At 45.9% G+C, this 21,720-nt stretch overlaps 1 protein-coding gene across 1 annotated transcript in view; it reads left to right on the forward strand.

The window, feature by feature from the left end:
- The window catches only part of wars2 (tryptophanyl tRNA synthetase 2, mitochondrial), a 57,431-nt gene that overhangs the window by 22,375 nt on the left and 13,336 nt on the right, over nt 1-21,720 (forward strand). The window contains exon 2 of the mRNA XM_055644259.1: nt 17,875-18,126. Coding sequence (XP_055500234.1) covers nt 17,875-18,126 — 252 coding nt within the window. The remainder of the gene's footprint in view (nt 1-17,874; nt 18,127-21,720) is intronic.

Below are 21,720 nucleotides of genomic sequence, written 5' to 3' on the forward strand. Positions count from 1 at the left end.
TTTCTTGAACATAAAGTCATACATCACGGAAATAGGCCCTTCGGCTCAACTTACCCATGCCGACCAAGAAACCCTATCTGCACTAGTCTCACTTGCCGGCGTTTGGCCCATATCCCTCTAATCCTTTCCTATCCATGTACCTATCCAAATGTCTTTTAAATATTGTTATAGTACCACTTCATTTAAAACAATATATTAGAAATAACTGATCTACACATGGAAAGAAGATTTAGTGTAATCTAAAAGTAGGCTGTTAGATAGAAACATAGAAATTAGGTGCAGGAGTAGGCCATTCAGCCCTTCGAGCCTGCACCGCCATTCAATCTGATCATGGCTGATCATCCAACTCAGTATCCTGTACCTGCCTTCTCTCCATACCCCCTGATCCCTTTAGCCACAAGAGCCACATCTAACTCCCTCTTAAAATAGCCAATGAACTGGCCTCAACTACCCTCTGTGGCAGAGAATTCCAGAGATTCACTACTCTCTGTGTGAAAAATGATTTTCTCATCTCGGTCCTAAAAGACTTCCTTCTTATCCTTAAACTGTGACCCCTTGTTCCAGACTTCCCCAACATTGGGAATAATCTTCCTGCATCTAGCCTGTCCAACCCCTTAAGAATTGTCTAAGTTTCTATAATATCCCCCCCTCAATCTTCTAAATTCTAGCGAGTACAAGCCGACATCATTATGCAGGGAGCGAAGCGATGTGGATCACATGCAGCAGAGATATTAGTTTAACTTGGTGTCATGTTCAGTATGAGCATTGGGGGCCGAAGGGCCTGATCCTGTACTGTTCTATATTTGTTCTTTGTTCGGGTGTGTCATGGGTTCTTGTACTGATAGCTTTTGCTAAACTAAGGGAGAATTTGGCACATGAGCTTTTGGTGAGCTTTACTGCTTGGGTCAGGTGCGTTTGGTTGGCCATTTCCTCAAGTGATTTCTTTCATTTTATGCATAGTTCAGGAAGTTGTTGGATTTTGAGAAGCGCAAGATCACATTGGACAAGAGTGAATTCTTTTTACAAGATGTTCTTGTATGCTGAGTGGTGTAGGAACCAGGTGATTTCTGTAACAATTATTCAGGTCACAAATTCCTTTTTGATCATTGGTTTGGGAACCATGTTGTGTACAACAACACGATCTTTTAACATGAGTTTCATTTCACACATGAATTTTTATTTAAACTATAACCGGGATTCTTATCTATATAACCGTTGACAGAAGAACTATTGAGAAGAACAGTCTACAAACTTGAATTTTGCACGTCATTCTGACAGAGAGACCGCAGTCAGTCCGTGTTGGCAAGAACACCTCAGGCTCGATCACGCTGAGCACCGGCTCCCCTCAAGGCTGTGTGCTCAGCCCGCTGTTGTTCACACTGCTCACACATGACTGTGCTGCTAGATTCAGGGACAACAGGATTATAAAATTTGCAGATGACACCACAGTGGTGGGACTCATCAGTGGAGAGGATGAAACAATGTACAGGGTGGAAGTGAAAGAACTAGTGGACGTGCGGCAACAACAATCTAGAATTAAACGTAGAGTAAACAAAGGAGATGATAGTCGACTTCAGGAGGTCGCAGCCCAAACACACACCCCTCAACATCAGTGGCACCACGGTGGAGAGAGTGGAGAGCATAAAGTTCCTCGGAGTGCAAATAACAGACAGTCTCACCTGGTGCAGGAACAACACTGGGATTGTCATCAGCGACTGCACTACCTGAGGAAACTCAAACAGGCCTCACTTCCCACCAACACCCTCAGGACCTTTTACAGGGGCACGGTGGAGTCTGTACTCACGTACTGCATGTACACGTGGTACTCCAACTGTAACTGCTCAGACAGGAAGTCTCTGCAGAGGGTAGTGAAGGGAGCAGGGAGGATCATTGGCGTCTCCCTACCCTCGGTACAAGAACTGTTCCAGAGCCGCTGCCTGAAAAAAGCACTGAGCATAGCAAAGGACAGACTGCACCCCCTCCACATACACCTAGATCTCCTGCCATCAGGCAAGAGATACCGTAGCATCAAAGCCCAGACAACCAGACTGCTAAACAGCTTCCTGCCACAGGCTGTGAGGCTGCTAAACAGTCACTACACCTGATTCTGCTGCTTTTGCACTGACAATTTAATAACTGGCACTGAGTAATAACTCCGGCACTGGCTCAGGTCACTTAAATCAGCTGCCCTGGACATTTTATGACTTTTTTTAAATTGTATTTTAATGTTGCTTTTTTACCTGCACTTTTTTTTTTAACTATTAGTACTGTTTTTATCAGGAACTGGATTGTTTTTATTTATGTGTCAAATGTTTAAGTGTTTATGTGCGATGCTCCGGTATTCCCTGGGAAATGTCTTCTCATTTTGCACTGTACAATTTGTTGCTTTGCATGATGACAATAAAGAATGATGATGATGATGACTCCTCGTCTTGCAACCAAGCCCCTAATTTTGAGACTCTCCTGCTGGTGGAAATATCCCCAAATCTCCCCTGTCATTGGCCCATTAGGGTCTTGTAGGTTCCAATGAGAAACCCTTCCATTCTTCTAATTATTATTCTAAACTCGAGAGAAGAGATTTAGCTCCTTCAGCTGCTTATAATAGGATAACATTGTCATCTTAGTATTAACCTTGTGAATCTATTTTGGACAACCTGAAGACTGGAAGGTAAACAAAATTGCTGGAGAAACTCAGCGGTTGCGGCAGTTCCGTCCCGAAACGTTGCCTATTTCCTTCGCTCCATAGATGCTGCCGCACCCGCTGAGTTTCTCCAGCAATTTTGTCTACCTTCGATTTTCCAGCATCTGCAGTTCCTTCTTGAACACTGAAGACTCTGGATGGTTTTTTTCTGAAATAAAAGTTTAGTTTAGTTTAGTTTATTGTCACGTATAAAGCTTTTGTCGCGTGCTAAACAGTCAACGGATGATTACAGTTAAGCCAATCATGGTGTACAGATACATGATAAGGGAATAACATTTAGTGCAAATAAAAGTACCAAGACTGTGCACAGAACTTTGGCCTCACAAACACAATTGTGTACAGCTGTACTATTGTAGCAATACTTCTCTAACTATAAACTCAAACCCAATGCCATTTGCCTTCCTAATTCCTTGCTGCGTCTAACTGCTAACTTCTTATGATTCGTACACTTAAACACCCAGAACCAGAATTGGAGGTTTGTACAAGAGAAAGATCCATTCAATGCTGCACAAGGAAGCTCTGTTTTTTTTAATGTAGAGGCTAGGAAATACCGATGCTGGTTTTACAACAAAAAAAAAGACACAAAGTACTGGAGGAACTCTGCGGGTCAGGCAGCATCTCTGGAGACCATTGAAAGATGACATTTTGGGTTGGGAACTTTCTTCAAATCGCCCTCCTTACTATGGTGGTGGCATCTATAAACTAGCAAATGGAGTTAGAGTAGATTTTGGCTGCACAGCTATGAGTTTATAGGGAGTGCAGTAAAAAGCTGAGAAAGCACCCTTGCTTTAGGATTCTCCACTCTCCCCCTTTAAGATGGATAGGTGATGTTAAGGATGTGGATAGGCGACGTTTTGGGTCAGGGCCCTTCTTCAGACTGATTGTGGGGAGAGGGTGAGGGGGAGAAAACTGGAAGCACTTTGAAGGCTTACTGTGTGTGCTGATGTGTTCAAAAAGTAGTGTTGTTGGATATCATTAGAAGTCCCCATCTTGCCTTGAAACTAATTCCATTGCTTTTGGGAAAGGAAGCCCATTTACCACACAGTTTCCAAAATTACTTAACATGTCTACAATCCCCCAAAGCTGCCTCTTTGAAAGTCTGTGAAGTTTATTTTAAGGAATAAATCCTTCATTAATATTCACTGTTGCTTTGTCACTAGTTAATTATTAATGATTGCACAGTAATTGATTCTATCCCAGCTCCAGAAAGTGGCTGTGAAGCTAAGTAGTCACGCCTGCTGAAGGATCCAACAGCTTTCATGATTGACTGATTACTCCGAGTTGATTTTCTGCTCCCAAACTTGGTGTCTGTCTGTCAAATTCACAGCCTGAAGAGCTAATTATACTTCACCAATATCAAGCTTGGATCAATTCCAATATGGTGCCTAATGATCTGAAGAAGATATTTATTCTAGTCAAAAGAGAGGCCAGAGGAGCCTGGAAAATAATTTTGCACAGTAAATCACTTTCTCTTCCCCCCCCCCCCCCCCCCCCCCACTCCCCCCCCCCCCCCCCCCTCCCCCCTCCCCCCCCTCCCCAACTACAACCAGTGTGAAGAAAGATCCCCACCTCAAATGTTGCCTGTCCATTCCCTCCACAGATGCTGCCCGGTCTGCTGTCTTCCCCACTCTGTGCTTTGCCGAGGGAAGATTAGCCAGTGGGAAAAATTTCCTGGAAAATACTTTGTTCAATCTCAATTTCCCAACAGAATGATTTCACTATTTTCTGAAGAATTTGCAGAGCACAGTTGGCATAGTTTAAAGGGCATTCCTTTGGAAAGGAAGTGAGGAATAATTTCTTTAGCCAGAGGGTGGTGAATCAGTGGGATTCACTGCCACAATGCTGAGGAGGCCAGGTTGGACTGAAGGCTGTTTTTTGTGCTTATGACTAACTACCAGAAGCAAGGGGGCTGTCTTTGGGTATTTTTGATGTGGAGATTGATAGATTCTTGATTAGAATGGGTGTCTATGGTTATGGGGAGAAGGCAGGAGAATGGGGTTCTGTTCTGCCATTCAAAGATTGAATGGCAGAGCTGACTCGATGGGCCGAATGGACTAATTCTGCTCCTATGACTTACGAACTTACATAATAATGGAACTAATCCAAAACAAACAGGTGACAGTTTTATGTTGAAGACTGTTTTGAATTTGCATGGACCACTCTTTCCTACACGGGGCTAGTCTCCCATATTCTTTGTTTCCCGCATGTTTACATTTGGTGGATTCTAAAGGCAGATCAGAGTGGCCGAGGCAGCCCAGTGTTGGACGGGGAGACCCTAACTCTCCACAGGGGCAACCACGTCATGAGGTCAAGGCAGGTCTTGTCCATAAAATTCAACTGAAAATCGTTGCAGATGAGATTAGAGCAACACAGTGACGCAGCGGGTAGAGTTACTGGCTCACCGCGCCAGGGACCCGGGTTTGATGCTGACCTCAGGTGCTATCTGTGTGGAGTTTGCACGTTCTCCCTGCGAGTGCACGGGAATGAAATCTGGGGAAAGGATACATGGTCATAGTCATTCTGACAGTTGCCCATGTTGATGCAATGATAGGTGGCCTGGCCCCAGTCTGCATCAGTCACAGCATCACCTGCTTAATTAGAGCAGGTTTACAAGTGACAACTATGTGGGTGGCACAGTGGCGCAGCGGGTAGAGCTGCTTCCTCACAGTGCAAGAGACCCAGGTTCGATCCTGACCTCAAGGGGGGGTGGGGGGGGGGGGGGTGTCTGTGTGGAGTTTGCATGTTCTCCCTGTGATGATGTGGGTTTCCTCCATGTTTCCTCACACATCTCAAAATACATGCGGGATTGCAGTTTAATTGGCCCTCTGTAAATTGCCCCCAAGAGTGTCGGTAGTGGATGAGAAAGTGGGATAACATAGAACTAGTGTGGTGATCAATGTATAGCATGGACCCAGTGGGCAGAAGGGCCTGTTTCCATCTTTAGACACGTGCTTCGTTCCTCATTGGCACGCCAATCAAAATCTATGGCGTGAGATGTAGACCATAACCAATGACTTAGAGCGTTAACTGGCCCACAGCCTAAATATATTTTACTGCATTCAAAACTAAATGAAAATGATTGTTTCAGCAATGACTGAACGTGAATAGATTGCATAAGAATGCAATCATAACATTTGGGAAGGAAATTGCAAATTATTGTTTAAAATGGCCTGCTAATGTATCTAGTGGGTAGAAACTTTGTTTTAGTTTTCATCTCCTATTTATATTGTATGACAGAATATAGAAGACATTTGTGAATTTAAACGTGAATGGTGCTTAGAATGGATTGTGGGTTATATCACATCATGAAAAAAATGATTTCTTTGCCTTTGATTTCACTGCACAATTCCTCAGGGATAGATTATTTCCTAAGTAAATAATTATTTCCCATGAAATAATATCTTTTAAAATTCTGTAATTGATGTCATTTTGCATTAGAGCAACTTATGTGAATTTGCCAGTCGGTGATGTATTTTCTGTGTATGAAGAATCTCATTTGTTTTTAATTATTAGTTAATAAAATTTAAAATAAAGGGCGACATGCTAGCAGAGCCGCTGCCTCACAGCGCCAGACACCCGGGTTTGATCCTGACCTTGGTGCTCTCTGTGTGTGGAGTTTGCATGTTCTCCCCGTGACCTGTAGGTTTCCTCCGGGTGTTCCAGTTTCCTCCCACATCCCAAAGAAGTCCGGGTGTAAATTGCCCAACGCATCCCCGGTTCCTCGCTCCCCTCCATTGAGTCTGTCCAAAGCAAGCGTTGTCTGCGGAGGGCGCTCAGCATCGCCAAGGACTGCTCTCACCCCAGCCACAGACTGTTTACCCTCCTACCATCCGGGAGGCGCTACAGGTCTCTCCGTTGCCGGACCAGCAGGTCCAGGAACAGCGTCTTCCCTGCGGCTGTTACACTACTCAACACTGTACCTCGGTGACTGCCAATCACCACCCCCCCGCCCACCGGACACTCCTCCCATCAGGAAACAAAAATACTATGACTGTATGCACGTAAATAGATTTATTTATTGCTCATATTTATGTCGCTCTTCTAGGGAGATACTAACTGCATTTCATTGTCTCTACTGTACACTGCACAATGACAATAAAGTTGAATCTGAATCAGTTTTGTAGGTTAATTGGCCCTCTGTAAATTGCCTCTAGTGTGAAAGGGGTGGATAACATAGAACTAGTGTGAATGCGTGATCGATGATCGGTATGGGCTCGGTGGGCTGAAGAGCCTGTTTTTATACTGCATCGCTAATCTAAACTAAACAACTAAACAAAACTAAACTAATTCATCCCTGTATTGAAGACCAGAGCTGTCTAATATAGAAGATAGGACCTTTGGTTCACCACTTCGAAGCACAGGGCATTATAACAGGATTATTTTTGCAGGACCAGGTAATAGATGAAAGTTTTGCTTTCTTTTTAAAGTATAATTTAACTCACTACTAAATGGCATATTCAAATATTGCATAAGAGTCCGTCTATATGTCACAGTGCGTTGGATAAACACATTTTGTTACATTGGTCGGATTGGTGGAATTAAATTCATACAGAAAGCTGGCATTGAAATTGGTGTGCGGTCGAATTTCATCATTAATACAGACATTTGGTCAAGCAGTTATTTGTGGGGTGTATTATTAAAGCTTGAACTTTATTGACTGTACGTAACCACCCAGGGAGCAAGAAAATGGCTTGTTGTAAGAAGAAGGTTGTTTTAAAAAAAAGTTTGTCCTAATTAAATTTGACTGTATCTGAAACTTGTCATTAGACTTCCTCCCGCGCTGGCTCCACAGTTGCCCTTTACCCTTCCAACATTGACCCCTTTGAAAGGTCTTCCCCCAACTGCATCATTTTAGATATTTGTTTTTTAGTTTAGTTTATTGTCACATGTACCGAGGTACAGTGTGAAGCTTTTGTTGCATGCCAGCCAGTCAGCCGAATGTCGACACATGATGAGTATCAAGCCATCCACGGTGTTCAGTTACACAATAGAGGGAATAACGTTTAGTGCAAGATAAAGCCCAGTAAAGTCCGATTAAAGATAGTCCGAGGATCTCCAATGAGGTATTTAAGAAGGAACTGCAGATGCTGGAAAATCGATGGTAGACAAAAGTGCTGGAGAAACTCAGCGGGTGAGCAGCATCTATGGAGCGAAGGAAATAGGCAACGTTTTGGGACGAAACGTTGCCTATTTCCTTCGCTCCATAGATGCTGCTGCACCCGCTGAGTTTCTCCAGCACTTTTGTCTATCTCCAAGATGGTAGCTCGGAACCCCCCTCTAGATGGTGATAGGATGGTTCAATTACCTATTGACAGCTCGTAGACAGGGAAGATAGTTTTCAAATTGTACAGCAGGATCTTGTTCAGCTGGGCAAGTGGGCCACGGAATGGTTGAGAGTTTAATGCAAATGTGTGAGATGCCACATTTTGGGAAGTCAAACCATTGCAGGACCTAAACAGTGAATGGCAGGGCCCTGGGGAGTGTTGTGGAGCAGAGGGATCTAGGAATGCAGGTACATAGTTCCTTGAAGGTGGCATCACAAGTAGATAGGGTGGTCAAGAAAGCTTTTGGTACTTTGGCCTTCATCAGTCAGCATATTGAGTATAGACATTGGGATAGACAATAGACAATATAGACAATAGGCAATAGGTGCAGGAGTAGGCCATTCGGCCCTTCGAGCCAGCACCATCATTCAATGTGATCATGGCTGATCATCTCCAATCAGTACCCCGTTCCTGCCTTCTCCCTATATCCCCTGACTCCGCTATTTTTAAGAGCCCAATATAGATCTCTCTTGAAAGCATCCAGAGAACCTGCCTCCACTGCCCTCTGAGGCAGAGAATTCCACAGACTCGCAACTCTCTGTGTGAAAAAGTGTTTCCTCGTCTCCGTTCTAAATGGCTTACTCCTTATCTTAAACTGTGGCCCCCTGGTTCTGGACTCCCCCAACATCGGGAACATGTTTTGAACATGCTAAATTACAGTTGTACAAGACATTGGTGAAGCCACATTTGGAATATTGTGTTCAGTTTCGGTCACCCCTTTATCGGAAGGATGTCATTAAGCGGGAAATAGCGCAGAGGGGATTTATGAGAATTTTACCCGGACTTGAGAATCTGAGGCATAGGGATTGTTTGGGCAGGCTAGGACTTTATTCCTTGGAGTGCAGGGGGCTGAGGGGTGATCCTGGAGAGGTGTGTAAAATCATGAGGCGAATAGACAGTGCATGGTTAGTGCATGGGGTCTTTAACCAGCGAAGGGGAGTGACATCGGACTAAGTTGAGAGGGGCAAGATTTAAAAGGCAGGTAATGCACCAGTACTTGCAACACACTTGGACAGGTATTGGGATAGAAAAGATTTAGAGGGATGTGGGCCAAATGCAGGCAAATAGGACCAGCTCAGATGGGGCATCATGGTCAGCATGGACAAGGTGGGCCGAAGGGCCTGTTTCCGTGCTGTGTGACTCACTCTAATCGAAGCCTCATACATCTCAGCCATGCTCTCTGCCTAAAATCCCCCGTCTTCTTACCTATCTCTCCTCTTTTAATTTACTCTTGAACCTCATCCCTAGCCTTTCTCCCATTCTGGTCAGCTGTACTTCATTGAAGCACTTTGAGGTAACAACACAATCAAGTTATTCAGCCCTAGATCTCTGCATCAGCTCCTCGGTGGAGCTATTAGTCCAGCTCCCTGCACCATGAGCGATTTTCCTTCAAGTATTTCCCCAATTCCCAACTGAATGGCACTCTTGCACCAACTTCCACCATCCTTTCAGGAAGTGGGTTCTAGGTCTTAATAAATCACTGCAAGATTTGTTTGTGTTTCTTCCCTCATGTCACTTCTGATTCTTCTGGTAATCTTAATCTGTGTCCGATGTTGACCCTTCTGCAACTGGGAACAGGGTCACCTGATTTAGTATGTTCAAAACATTCATAACTCTAAACAGCTTCATCATCGCTTCATAACACGAAAGCCTGGTGCCCTCAGTTGAATAGACTACACCAACTGAAGCCTTAACAGTGTTTTGGCAAGTTTAACTTAACGTTGCTGTTATACTTTTTTTTGTCTATAATTAAAGCTAAGAATCTTGTCAGGATTTCTAGAGGTCAAGATTTATACAACATATAATCCTCCAACATTTTCGCCACCTCCAACGGGATCCCACTACTGGCCACATCTTCCCATCTCCTACCTTTTCTGCTTTCCTCAGAGACCGTTCCCTCCGAAACTCCCTGGACAACTCGTCCCTTCCCACCCAAAGCATCCCCTCCACAGATACTTTCCCCTGCAACCGCAGGAGATGCAACACCTGTCCCTTTACCTCCCCCCCTCGACTCCATCCAAGGACCTAAACAGTCTTTCCAGGTGAGGCAGAGGTTCACTTGCACCTCCTCCAACCTCATCTACTGTATCCTCTATTCCAGGTGTCAACTTCTCTACATCGGTGAGACCAAGCGAACACCTCCGCTCAGTCCGTCTTAACCTACCTGATCTCCCTATGGCTCAGCACTTCAACTCCCCCTCCCATTCCCAATCAGACCTTTCTGTCCTGGGCCTCCTTCATTGTCAGAGTGAGGCCCAGTGCAAATTGGGTGAACAGCCTCTCCTATTTTGCTTACACCCCAGCAGTATGAACATGGACTTCTCTAACTTCAGATAGCCCTTGCTTTCTCTCTCTATCCCCTTCCCCTTCCCAGTTCTCCCACCAGTCTTATTGTCTCCACCTACATTCTGTCTCTGTCCTGCCCCCTCTCCTGACATCAGTCTGAAGAAGGGTCTCGACCTGGAAATTTGCCCATTCCTTCTCTCCAGAGATGCTGCCCCACCCGCTGAGTTACTCCAGCATTTTCTGTCACTTTCAATGATCTATGTGCCAACATTATAGTGTTCTGAAGATGTGTACAATACACTTGACCTTCTATAAATATCCTTTCATTTTAGTAGAAAGTCATTCTGATATTTTAGTGGCTTAGAATTTAGGATGAGCAGTAAAAGTGAGAGAACCATTCACTTCATTTTGAAGTTGTACAGATACTTTAATCAGATTGGTCTACATGGATGTTTTTGTTACATGCACTTGTTCCAGTTCGGCCTGCCTCCAATCACTCTTGTAAACTTCTGCACGTGCACCATCTCACACTGCGTAGGAAGGAACTGCAGATGCTGATTCACACAAGATAGACACAAAATGCTGGAGTAAATCAGTGGGACAGGCAGCGTCTCTGTAGAGAGGGAATGGGTGATGTTTTGGGTCGAGACTCTTCTTCAGACTAACTTGGGTTGGATCACAGCTTGTTTGGGGAAGAGCTTTGCCCAAGATCACAGAAATTGTAGATGTAGCCCAGTCCATCGCACATCCCCACCATTGACTCCATCTACATGTCACGCTATCTCAGAAAAACAGTCAATATAATCAAGACTTGTCCCACACTGGTCATTCCTTCTCCCTGCTCCTGTCTGGCAGAAGCTATAGAATCATAGAAAATAGGTGCAGGAGTAGGCCATTCGGCCCTTCGAGCTTGCACCGCCATTCAATATGATCATGGCTGATCATGGCAAATATGAAAGAGCGAACCACCAGACTGACGAACAGCTCTTCAGAATGATAATACACATGAATACTATCAAGTTAAACTTAAGCACAATACATAGTGCAAAGGGGCAGATACAGAGTGTAGAATATGCTTCTCAGCATTGTAGTGCATCAGTTCCATAGACAAAGTCTAATGTTGACAATGGGTCATATAGGACAGACCCTATAACAGAAGCAGGTGGGTATGTTGGCGCAGCAGTAGTGTTGCTGTCTTCCAGTGCCAGAGACTTTGATTCGATCTTGACTACGGGTGCTGTCTGTACGGAATTTGTACGTTCTCCCTGTGACCATTGGTTTTTACCGGGAGCACCGGTCTCCTCCCCCACTCCAAGATGTACAGGTTTGTAGGCTAATTGGTTTAGTATAATTGTCAATTGTCTCTAGTGTGTAGGACAGTGCTAGTGTACAGGTATCGCTGGTCGGCATGGACTTGGTGGGCCCTGATTATTGAAATATTCATGCATCAAAATAAGGTGCCAAACTTTACTTTAGACTTTAAAGATACAACATGGAAACAGGCCCCTTGCCCCACCAAATCCACGTTGACCACCGATCATCCCCGTCACTGGCACCATCATCCACGCTAGCGGCCATATTACTATTTTTACCATTGCCAATTAACCCACAAGACTGTATGTCTTTGGAGAGTTGATGGAAATCTGGAGGACCCGGAGAAAGCCCATGCAGTCTCAGGGAGAATATACAAACTAGACAGCATCCGTAGTCGGGATGGAGCCCAGACCTCTGGTGCTATAAGGCAGCAACTCTACCACTGTGCCGCCCTAAAACTTTTTATAAAGCTTTCTGCGGTTTCAAACCAGTAGTAATGATTACTGCATTCTGCAGCTCCTCGTATCTCCACACAAGTTCTATGTTAATAAAAAGAGACTGCAGATGCTAGCCCATACCAAAAATGGACTCAAAATGCTGGAGTAACTCAGCGGGTCAGGCAGCATCTCTGGAGAAAGTGGATAAGTAAGTGATGTTTCGGCTTGGGACTTGGCCCAACACAAAACGTCTCCTATCCATTTTCTCCAGAGATGCTGCCTGACCTGCTGTCTGTGTCTATTTTTAGTTCTATCTCATCCCGCTTTCTCTTGAATTGGTAATAAGCACCAAGTGGACATCGCTCGTAGAGGCAGGGTGCATCAGTAACTAACATTTCACAGTTTCCTCATGAAGTTACTTCTGCAGAGTAATCCCAGTGGAGTTACGGCAGTGAACGCCTGCACTTTCACAGCCATCACTGTTGCAAATTCCAGGCCCTGCCCTACATCAGTGCCCGACACATCAGGCATCATACAACGTTCAACCTATGCTACTCCATATAGAAATGCTTTTGGGAATCAGTCACTCTTCAATGCTTTAACTTACTAACTCAAGTATTAATGTTTAATATTTTAAAAAGGGAAGCCCGTGTTCTGCTTGTGTCTTCGCTGTTTTCATTGGTCCGACGCTGGTTTCGTGCCAATCAAATCAGTTTGAAAATGTTATAAATTCAATCCCTGAGGATAAATGGAATGCCAGGCACACTCAATCCAGTATTTGTCCGCATTAAATCTGAATCATATTTATAAACAGTCTCACTTTGACGAGGTGAGGGGGGAGCGGCGTTAGGATCTCACACACTACTGTTAAAGTGGGCTGGAAGTCATCTTTCCATGGCCTTCTTATCCGCCCCCAGTCTCCGAGAATTCACAACAAACAGTGTCTGCCTGGTTCCAGCAGCTGGACTCCAAATTCACACATGCGGCAGGCAGCTACTTCCTAATGCAGAGCTAACTACTGCATTTATACCAGCTGTAGTTCTGTATACAAGTAGGTAGAACATGCTGTTTTGATATGAGAGGTGTGGATAGGGTAGTCAGTCAATGGCTTTTCACATTATGGCCAACTCTATCTCCTCCTTGGAGAACATTCTAGTTTTAGAGAGACAGTGTGAAAACAGGCCCTTTGGCCCACCGAGTCCACACCAACCAGCAATCAAAAATAGATGAGTTTTTGTGTAGGAAGGAACTGCAAATGCTGGTTTATACCGAAGATAGACACTCCACTGCTGACTTCTGTATTCCTACCAGCTGTGGAGTAACTCAGCAGGTCAGGCAACATCTCTGGAGAAACATAATTTGGGGTCAGACTGAAAAACAGAGGCGGCCAGAACAAAGCAGGCTATCTTCATGCCTATTTAGCTCTTACCTCTGTGCTTCTTCTTGGTGTAGATAGGGTAGGCAATCAAAACTTTTTTTTCCCCAGGGTGGAAATGTCAAAGACTAAAGGGGAATGTCAAAGAGGACATAGCTTTAAGATCAGAGGGAGGAAGTTTAAAGGAACTGGGGTGGGGGCAGGTTTTTTACACCTGGAGGTGGAGGTGGAGGCAGATATGATCTTGATGTTTAAGAGGCTCTTAAATAGGCACATGGATATGCAGAGAATGGAGGGATTTGGATCACATGCAAGCATACGAGATTAGTTTATCTAGGCATCGTGTTCGGCACAGACTCTGTGGGCTGAGGGGCCTGTTCTATGTTCTATGAAACTGGAATGGTTAGGTATCTGTTCTTCAGATGCTTTACCCTCTTTTTAGATCTTGTGCTCTGAAATGGCTTAAATAAATTGTACCTTCATGGACATTTTTATCATTACTTTTAGACGAGGGGCAATTGTCCTCAGCTCTCCAAAAAAAACGTACCTTTTGCAGGAGCACGTTTTGCGATTTTAATGAGGTGCACTGGCTATAAAACTACTGTGGATGCAGTTGCTGTATACACGGCACAGTATGGCACTGAAGTGTGAAGATCTCAAATTTCAGCTGGAACGCGAGTGTAATTGAACTTTGGACTCTGAGCCAAAGCTGCATCTGCTCACTGCTACTTGGTGACCCCCAAGTCAATTACTCTGAAAATGCAGGCACCCCACACTTCCCCCCCCACTGAAGAAGGGTCCCGGTCCAAAACCACCTTGTGAGATGCTGCCTGGCCTGCTGAGTTACTCCAGCACTTTGTACCTGTCCATGTTCTTCAGAGATGCTGCCTGACCCGCTGAGTTACTCCAGCACTTTGTATCTTACTCTGCTGAGGCAGAGTTTACTTCATATTTGGTGAAACGTTTGATGAGCATCAGGAGTTCTGCTTCTTCTTCTTGCATATGGCGTGCACAGCCTAACGTTGTAGGACAACTTGTTCTATTTGATCTTATTTGATTGTGCACGCCGGGTTGATTGCATTCGTCGAAACAGGGCGGACTACGTGAAGGTTGCAATTTTCCACCCCATCAGTAGTTCTGATGTTAGCCAGTGGCCTTGCACACAGAATAGAATAAATTGGGTGGAAATGTACAATAGAATCAAGAGTTATTTAATTATTATACATACCAGGACCAGGACCACAACATGTTTAATTGCAGAAGCTTGCTAGACCCGAGGAGCCACTATAAAGCCAGCAACCCTATCCTTATGCACAGCACTGCTCTAGAGGAGGTAGAAACATTCACATACCTAGGCAGTGTTGTGGACATCACCGGAGGGGCAGAGGCAGACATAAAAAGTAGAATCAATAAGGCTAGGTTGGGGTTTAACATGCTCAGGAAGATCTGGAGCTCGAAACACATTCAAGATTCAAGAGAAATAAAATGTGGATTGAGGAAATGTCGGAGACCCTACATCTAGAAAAGACTTGTCTTAATGGACAAACAAGAACTTTTTGTTAAAATATGGGCTCCATTCATTAACTATTTGAAGGGATAGATTGGCCCGGCACGAAAACCCAACTGAAGCTTGAACTCAGGATTAGATGAAAAGTTATACTTTATAATCTACGAACTTATCTCCAATGACGTATTATAAGTAAATCATTCCACCTTTTCTCTTTTTTTGATATTTGTATTTTGATTATTTCTTTTTTCTCTCTTTCTCTCTCTTTCCATCTATATTAAAAAAAACACTAGAAGCAGAATTAATCGACAATTGAAAATTTTAATAATGTATGATTGATGTTTATGAAAAGTTTTTTTTTACTATAATATGTAACTATACTTTATAATATGTTTGCTTCTAATAAAAATATTTTTTAAAAAATAAAAAAATTAAAGAGACATTTATTGTCACATGCTCAAATTGGTACAGTGAAATTTGGGGTCTCCATACAGCCATACAAATTAAATAAAAGAGCACAGAACACGATAGTCTTTAGCATAAACATCCCCACACAGTGGAATCAAAGTTTCCCACTGTGAGGGAAGGCACCAAAGTTCAGTCATACTCCTCTTTGTTGTTCACTCGTGGTCGGGGCCTCCCGAAGCCCCCACAGTCACTGCAATGGCGTCCTGATGTTCAGGCCCTCTCACCGGGATGATGGAACTCCGATGTCAGAACGGAAGAACACCCTCAGTGGCTTGGACTTCCGAATCGGCCACTTCTTACTGGAGACTGCGGCTCCCGAAGACCACAGGCCGAGCTGGGCTCCACGATCTCAATCAACATCAAAATACGCATCTTTGCGAAACAGGCGACGCTGTATGGATCAGAGACATGGAAAACTACAAAACACACTAGAAACAGGCTGCAAATATTCATTAACACCTGCCGCAGGAGAATACTTAACATCTGGTGGAGAGACAAAGTAAGCAGTGTGGACCTGTGGAAAAGAACAAGCCAGGAGCCCATTGACTTACAAATTCGAAGGAGTTGGATTGGACACACTCTCAGAAAACCTGCCACAAACATCACCCGGCAAGCCCTGAAATAGAACCCCCAAGGAAAAAGGATAAGAGGTCGCCCCAGGAACAGCAGGAGAAGAGATGTCCAGACAGAAATGTCTGAGAGTGGGCTCAACTGGAGAGATCTCGTAAGAACTCCCAACAACCGAGTGAGGTGAAGGACATTTGTCAATGGCCTATGCTCCCTAGACTTAAAACTCATCTTTACTCTCAAGCCTTTCTTGACGTCCTCTGAGGGAGGGCCATATGTCTGTATTTAAGTATGTACTTAATCTATGAACCAATGTTGTATAACGTCAGTACCTCCACCAATGTAAAGCACTTTGGCCAACGAGAGTTGTTTTTTAAATGTGCTATAGAAATAAAAGTGACTTGACTTGACTAGAGGAGGAAAGGGCTTAAGAGAGAGAGAGAGAGAGTGTGTGTGTCAAGACCCTGATGGTTGAGGGGAAGAAGCTATTCTTGAACCTGTTGGTCACAGTTTCCAGCCACATGTATCTTCTTCCTGATGATAATAGCAATGAGTATAGAAGTTGGGAGGTCATGTTACAGTTGTATAGCACATTGGTGAGGCCACGTTAGAGTATTGTGGTCAGTTCTGGTCACCATATTGTAGGAAAGCTGTTGACAAGCTGGAAATGATGCAGAAAATATTTACGAAGATGTTGGTAGGATCGAGGACTTGGGCTTTAGGTGAACAGAAATAGGCCCTTCAGCTCGCCAAGCCCGCGCCAACCGGCAATCATCCCATACACTAGCCTTACCCTACACACTACGGACAAATTACAATATTTACCAAAGTCAATTAACCTATAAACACTGGAATGTGGGAGGAAACCAGGTGAAAACCCACGTAGTCACAAGGAGAACATACAAACTCCATACAGACAGCAACCGCAGTCAGTCTCGATCTCAAGATGGTGGCGCTGGCTTAACAGCTGCGTCCATCTGTTTTTGTTCCTTTGTCCTGTTTTTTAGTTCATTTTGTTTTATTAAGTTGTGTATATGTGTGGGTGGGGTGGGAGAAACATGTTTTGGTCTCTTCCTTCGGGGGGATTTGACTTTTTTTCTGTCGTATTTCCCGCGTCCGTCTCCGTCTGCGCCGAGGCCTAATGGCGAAGCTGGCAGCCTCGGAGCTGTGGCAGCACTCCAGCGGCAGCGGCGACCCGACTCTGCCTCGGAACTGTGGCGGCGGCAGCAGCAGCAACAGCGGAGACCCGACTCGGCCCCGAAGCTGTGGCGGCGGCAGCGAGTTTGAACCGGCCCGTTTGCGGAGCACGGTTGAGCCGCGGGACTTACCATCACCCGATGGGGTCACAACATCTGGAGCCTGGATCGCCTCGGCGCAGAGGGAGAACAAAGAGGGAAGAGACAGAGACTTTAAGATTTTGCCTTCCATCACAGTGAGGTGTTTGGTGAACTCACTGTGGTGGATGTTAAATTTGTGTTGATTGTGTGTTTTTGTCATTTTTATTATATGTATGACTGCAGGGAAACGAAATTTCGTTCAGACCGAAAGGTCTGAATGACAAAAATAAAATTCAATTCAATTCAATTCAGTATCGGTCTCTGGGGCTGTAAGGCAGCAACTCAACCGCCCTGCCACTGTGCTGCCTAAACGTTCATCCAGATCTTTGTGTTTTGCTCAATATTCCAGCATTTGCAATGCCTTATGTCTTCCTGTAGATCCCTTTGATAGTGGGCTGTTCAATATATCAATAACCTAACTCAAAATTTATGGGTAGGACCAATAGAATTAATATCTCCCATAATTGATCCAAGGGGAGATTTGTTATCTGAATGCACTCAGCAATGTTTAGTGAGTGGTGTGTTGTAAGGAATTGTTTATTTATGTTTAAAATGCAGGTTGCCGACCGAGTCTTCTCTGGGATTCAGCCGACTGGTGTGCCTCACCTGGGAAACTATCTTGGAGCCATTGAGAGCTGGGTGAGGCTGCAGGATGGCTACAGCTGCGTTCTCTACAGTATCGTGGATCTGCACTCCATCACGGTTCCTCAGGACGCCAGCACGCTCAGGCACAACATTCTCGACATGACAGCCAGTCTCCTGGCATGCGGCATCGACCCTGAGCGATCAGTCCTCTTCCAACAATCCAAGGTCAGTTCCAGCTAACGTTCTCAACCTCATTTTTATTATTTCCCACTACCCATTTAGTTTTGGCAAGGCTCCGGACCTCCTGAAGATTACTGAACATTTTGCATTCCTCATGTACAAATAACACATTCATCCAAAGAAAATACTTAGCTGGACTAGAAGATCCAAACAGCCCCAGCAACACTGAACAACGTTTTCTCTAGTTGGATACAGGTGGCTGCTATGGTGCGGCTTGAATCGTAAAAATAAATTTGTGCCATTAATTGAATGTTTTCATAGGAGTTGTCGCAAAGTTTCCCATTCCTCTTTCTACTTCAAAAAATGTCTGTTTAAATCTGCTTTCCAAGGCCTCTCATCTTGTTCCCTCTGGTTTTGGGGCTTTGTGGTTTGTCATCTGGCCTCAAATTTCTGGCATGGGATCTTTTCAAAGCAGGGAAGTCAACATATTTTATTTTACTTTTCTTCAGACACAAGGAGCTGGAGTAACTCAGCGGGACAGGCAGTATCTGTGGAGAACACAGATAGGCGACGTTTCGGGCCGGGACCCTTCTTCATATCTGGACTACACGTCTTCCCACCCTGCCCCTATAAAGACTCCATCCCCTTCTCCCAATTCCTCTGCCTACGCCGCATCTGCTCCCAGGATGAGACGTTCCACACCAGGGCACCGGAAATGTCCTCGTTCTTCAGGGAACGGGGATACCCCTCCGCCACCATAGATGAGGCTCGCACCAGGGTCTCATTCATACCCCGCAACACTGCTCTCGCTCCCCATCCCCGCACTCGCAACAAGGGCAGAGGCCCCCTAGTCCTCATCTTTCACCCCACCAGCCGGCAAATACAACACATAATCCTCCGCCATTTCCACCACCTCCAACGTGACCCCACCACTCGCCACATCTTCCGATCTCCCCCTATGTCTGCCTTCCGCAAAGACCGCTCCCTCCGCAACTCCCTTGTCAATTCTTCCCTTCCCTCCCGTACCACCCCCTCCCCGGGCACTTTCCGTTGCAACCGCAAGAAATGCAACACCTGTCCCTTTCACCTCCCCCCTCGACTCCATTCAAGGACCCAAGCAGTCGTTCCAGGTGCGACAAAGGTTCACCTGTATCTCCTCCAACCTCATCTACTGCATCAGCTGCTCTAGATGTCAGCTGATTTACATCGGGGGAGACTAAGCAGAGGTTGGGCGATCGTTTCGCCGAACACCTCCGCTCAGTCCGCAATAACCTACCTGAACTCCCGGTGGCTCAGCACTTCAACTCCCCCTCCCATTCCCAATCCGACCAGAGTGAGCAACACCGGAAATTGGTGGAACAGCACCTCATATTCCGCCTGGGTTGCTTGCGTCCTGATGGCATGAACGTTGAATTCTCCCAGTTTTGCTAGCCCTTGCTGTCTCCTCCCCTTCCTTAACCCTCGAGCTGTCTCCTCCTATCCCCCTGCCCTCGGGCTCCTCCTCCTCCCTTTTTCCTTCCTTCTCCCCCCCCACCCCCCATCAGTCTGAAGAAGGGTTTCGGCCCGAAACGTCGCCTATTTCCTTCGCTCCATAGATGCTGCTGCACCCGCTGAGTTTCTCCAGCATTTTTGTGTACCTTCTTCAGACTGATTGTGTTGTGGTGGGGGGAGGGGAGGGGGGGAGAGAGCTGGAGAAGAGGTGGAGGCAGGACAAAGCCTGGCAAGTGGTAGGTGGTTTCAAATGAGGGGGTTTGTTGTGATTAGCAGATGGTTGGACGAAGGCCAGTGATGAAGAGACAAAGTGTGAGATGGGTGTCAGGGGTCATGGAGGGCAGGAGAATGAGGTTAAGAGGGAGAAATTGATCAGCCATGATTGAATGGCGGTGTAGACTTGATGGGCCGAGTGGCCTAATTCTGCTCCTATCTCTTATGATCTTATGAGATGAGAGTAGAAGAGGTACGGATTGTGAATCCAGAGGAAGGAATATATGTACAAGGAGATAAATGGGTACAACTCCTCGTGGGACACAGAAAAGAGAGGGGGAGGATGGGGCCAGGTGTTTGTTTAAGTAGTTACATCAAATTGGAAAATGTCATACCGTTAGGTCGTAAGCTGCCCAAGCGGAATATGAGGTGCTGTTCCACCAGTTTGCTGTGTGTGGCCTCACTCTGGCTGTGGAGGAGGCTCCAGGACACTGTGGAGAAAGGCCAGTGTGGACTTCTCCCGCCCTTTCCATTGTGTCGCCATCGCCAGCCGGGGGCTTTATTTACTCCTCAGATTGGCCTTTTATAATATGTTGAATGGTTCTTGACTGTCAGAAACCTCAACCTCCCCAGTGGACTATTGATTGTGATTTGTCAGAATACATTGATTCAGTCAAAACCATTCTTTGATGTCAATAGATATAAAAGCACAATATATAAATGTACAAAAGAGCAACGATTGTAGCGTAAGATTAGAAGACATCAGCGAGACAGTACATAAAGTCCGCAATGTTTCTGGTGTTATGAGGTTCTGTTTGTTGTCATTAACCTGTAAAGTCCAAAACAGTTCAAACAAGGTCCACAGTTTCTTTGTTTCATGAATACAGATTCTCTCCGCCTTAAGTAAGGGTTATGTACGTGGACCTTGTGTGAGTCAGATGTTACGTAAGTCAGAAACGGAAGTGCTACTGCACAGGCATAAATTTACTATTCGACGCGGAAACCACGGGGGAGCTCTGACGCGAATACAGGGGGAGCTCCACACAGAGACCACGGGGGAGCTCCACACAGAGACCACGGGGGAGCTCCACACAGAGACCATGGGGGAGCTCCGGCACAGAGACCATGGGGGAGCTCCACACAGAGACCACAGGGGAGCTCCACACAGAGACCACGGGGGAGCTCCGGCACAGAGACCATGGGGGAGCTCCACACAGAGACCATGGGGGAGCTCCGACACGGAGAACACAAGGGAAACTCCGACATGGAGACCATGGGGGAGCTCCACATAGAGACCACGGGGGAGCTCCACACAGAGACCACGGGGGAGGTCCACACAGAGACCACGGGGGAGCTCCAGCACAGAGACCATGGGGGGGGAGCTCTGACACGGAGAACACAAGGGAAACTCCGACACGGAGACCATGGGGGAGCTCCACATAGAGACCACGGGGGAGCTCCACACAGGACCACGGGGGAGCTCCACACAGAGACCACGGGGGAGCTCCACACAGAGACCACGGGGGAGCTCCACACAGAGACCACGGGGGAGCTCCACACAGAGACCACGGGGGAGCTCCGGCACAGAGACCATGGGGGAGCTCCACACAGACGGAGACCATGGGGGAGCTCCACACAGAGACCACGGGGGAGCTCCAACACGGAGACCACAGGGGAGCTCCGTCAAGGAGAACACAGGGGAAGCTCCGACATAGAGACCATGGAGGGAGCCCCGACATAGAGATCACGGGAGGAGTATCCATGGGACAACTGACTGGCTGGCAAAAACGGCCGCATTCGACGGCAGTAGCGCACTGGTACTGAGACGTGCATCTCGGAAATAAAGCAGTGGGTTTAAACTTAGAAACATAGAAAATAGGTGCAGGAGTAGGCCATTCGGCCATTCGAGCCTGCACCGCCATTCGATATGATCAT

The sequence above is a fragment of the Leucoraja erinacea genome, chromosome 13 (assembly GCF_028641065.1).
Source record: "Leucoraja erinacea ecotype New England chromosome 13, Leri_hhj_1, whole genome shotgun sequence".
Lineage (NCBI taxonomy): Eukaryota > Metazoa > Chordata > Chondrichthyes > Rajiformes > Rajidae > Leucoraja > Leucoraja erinaceus.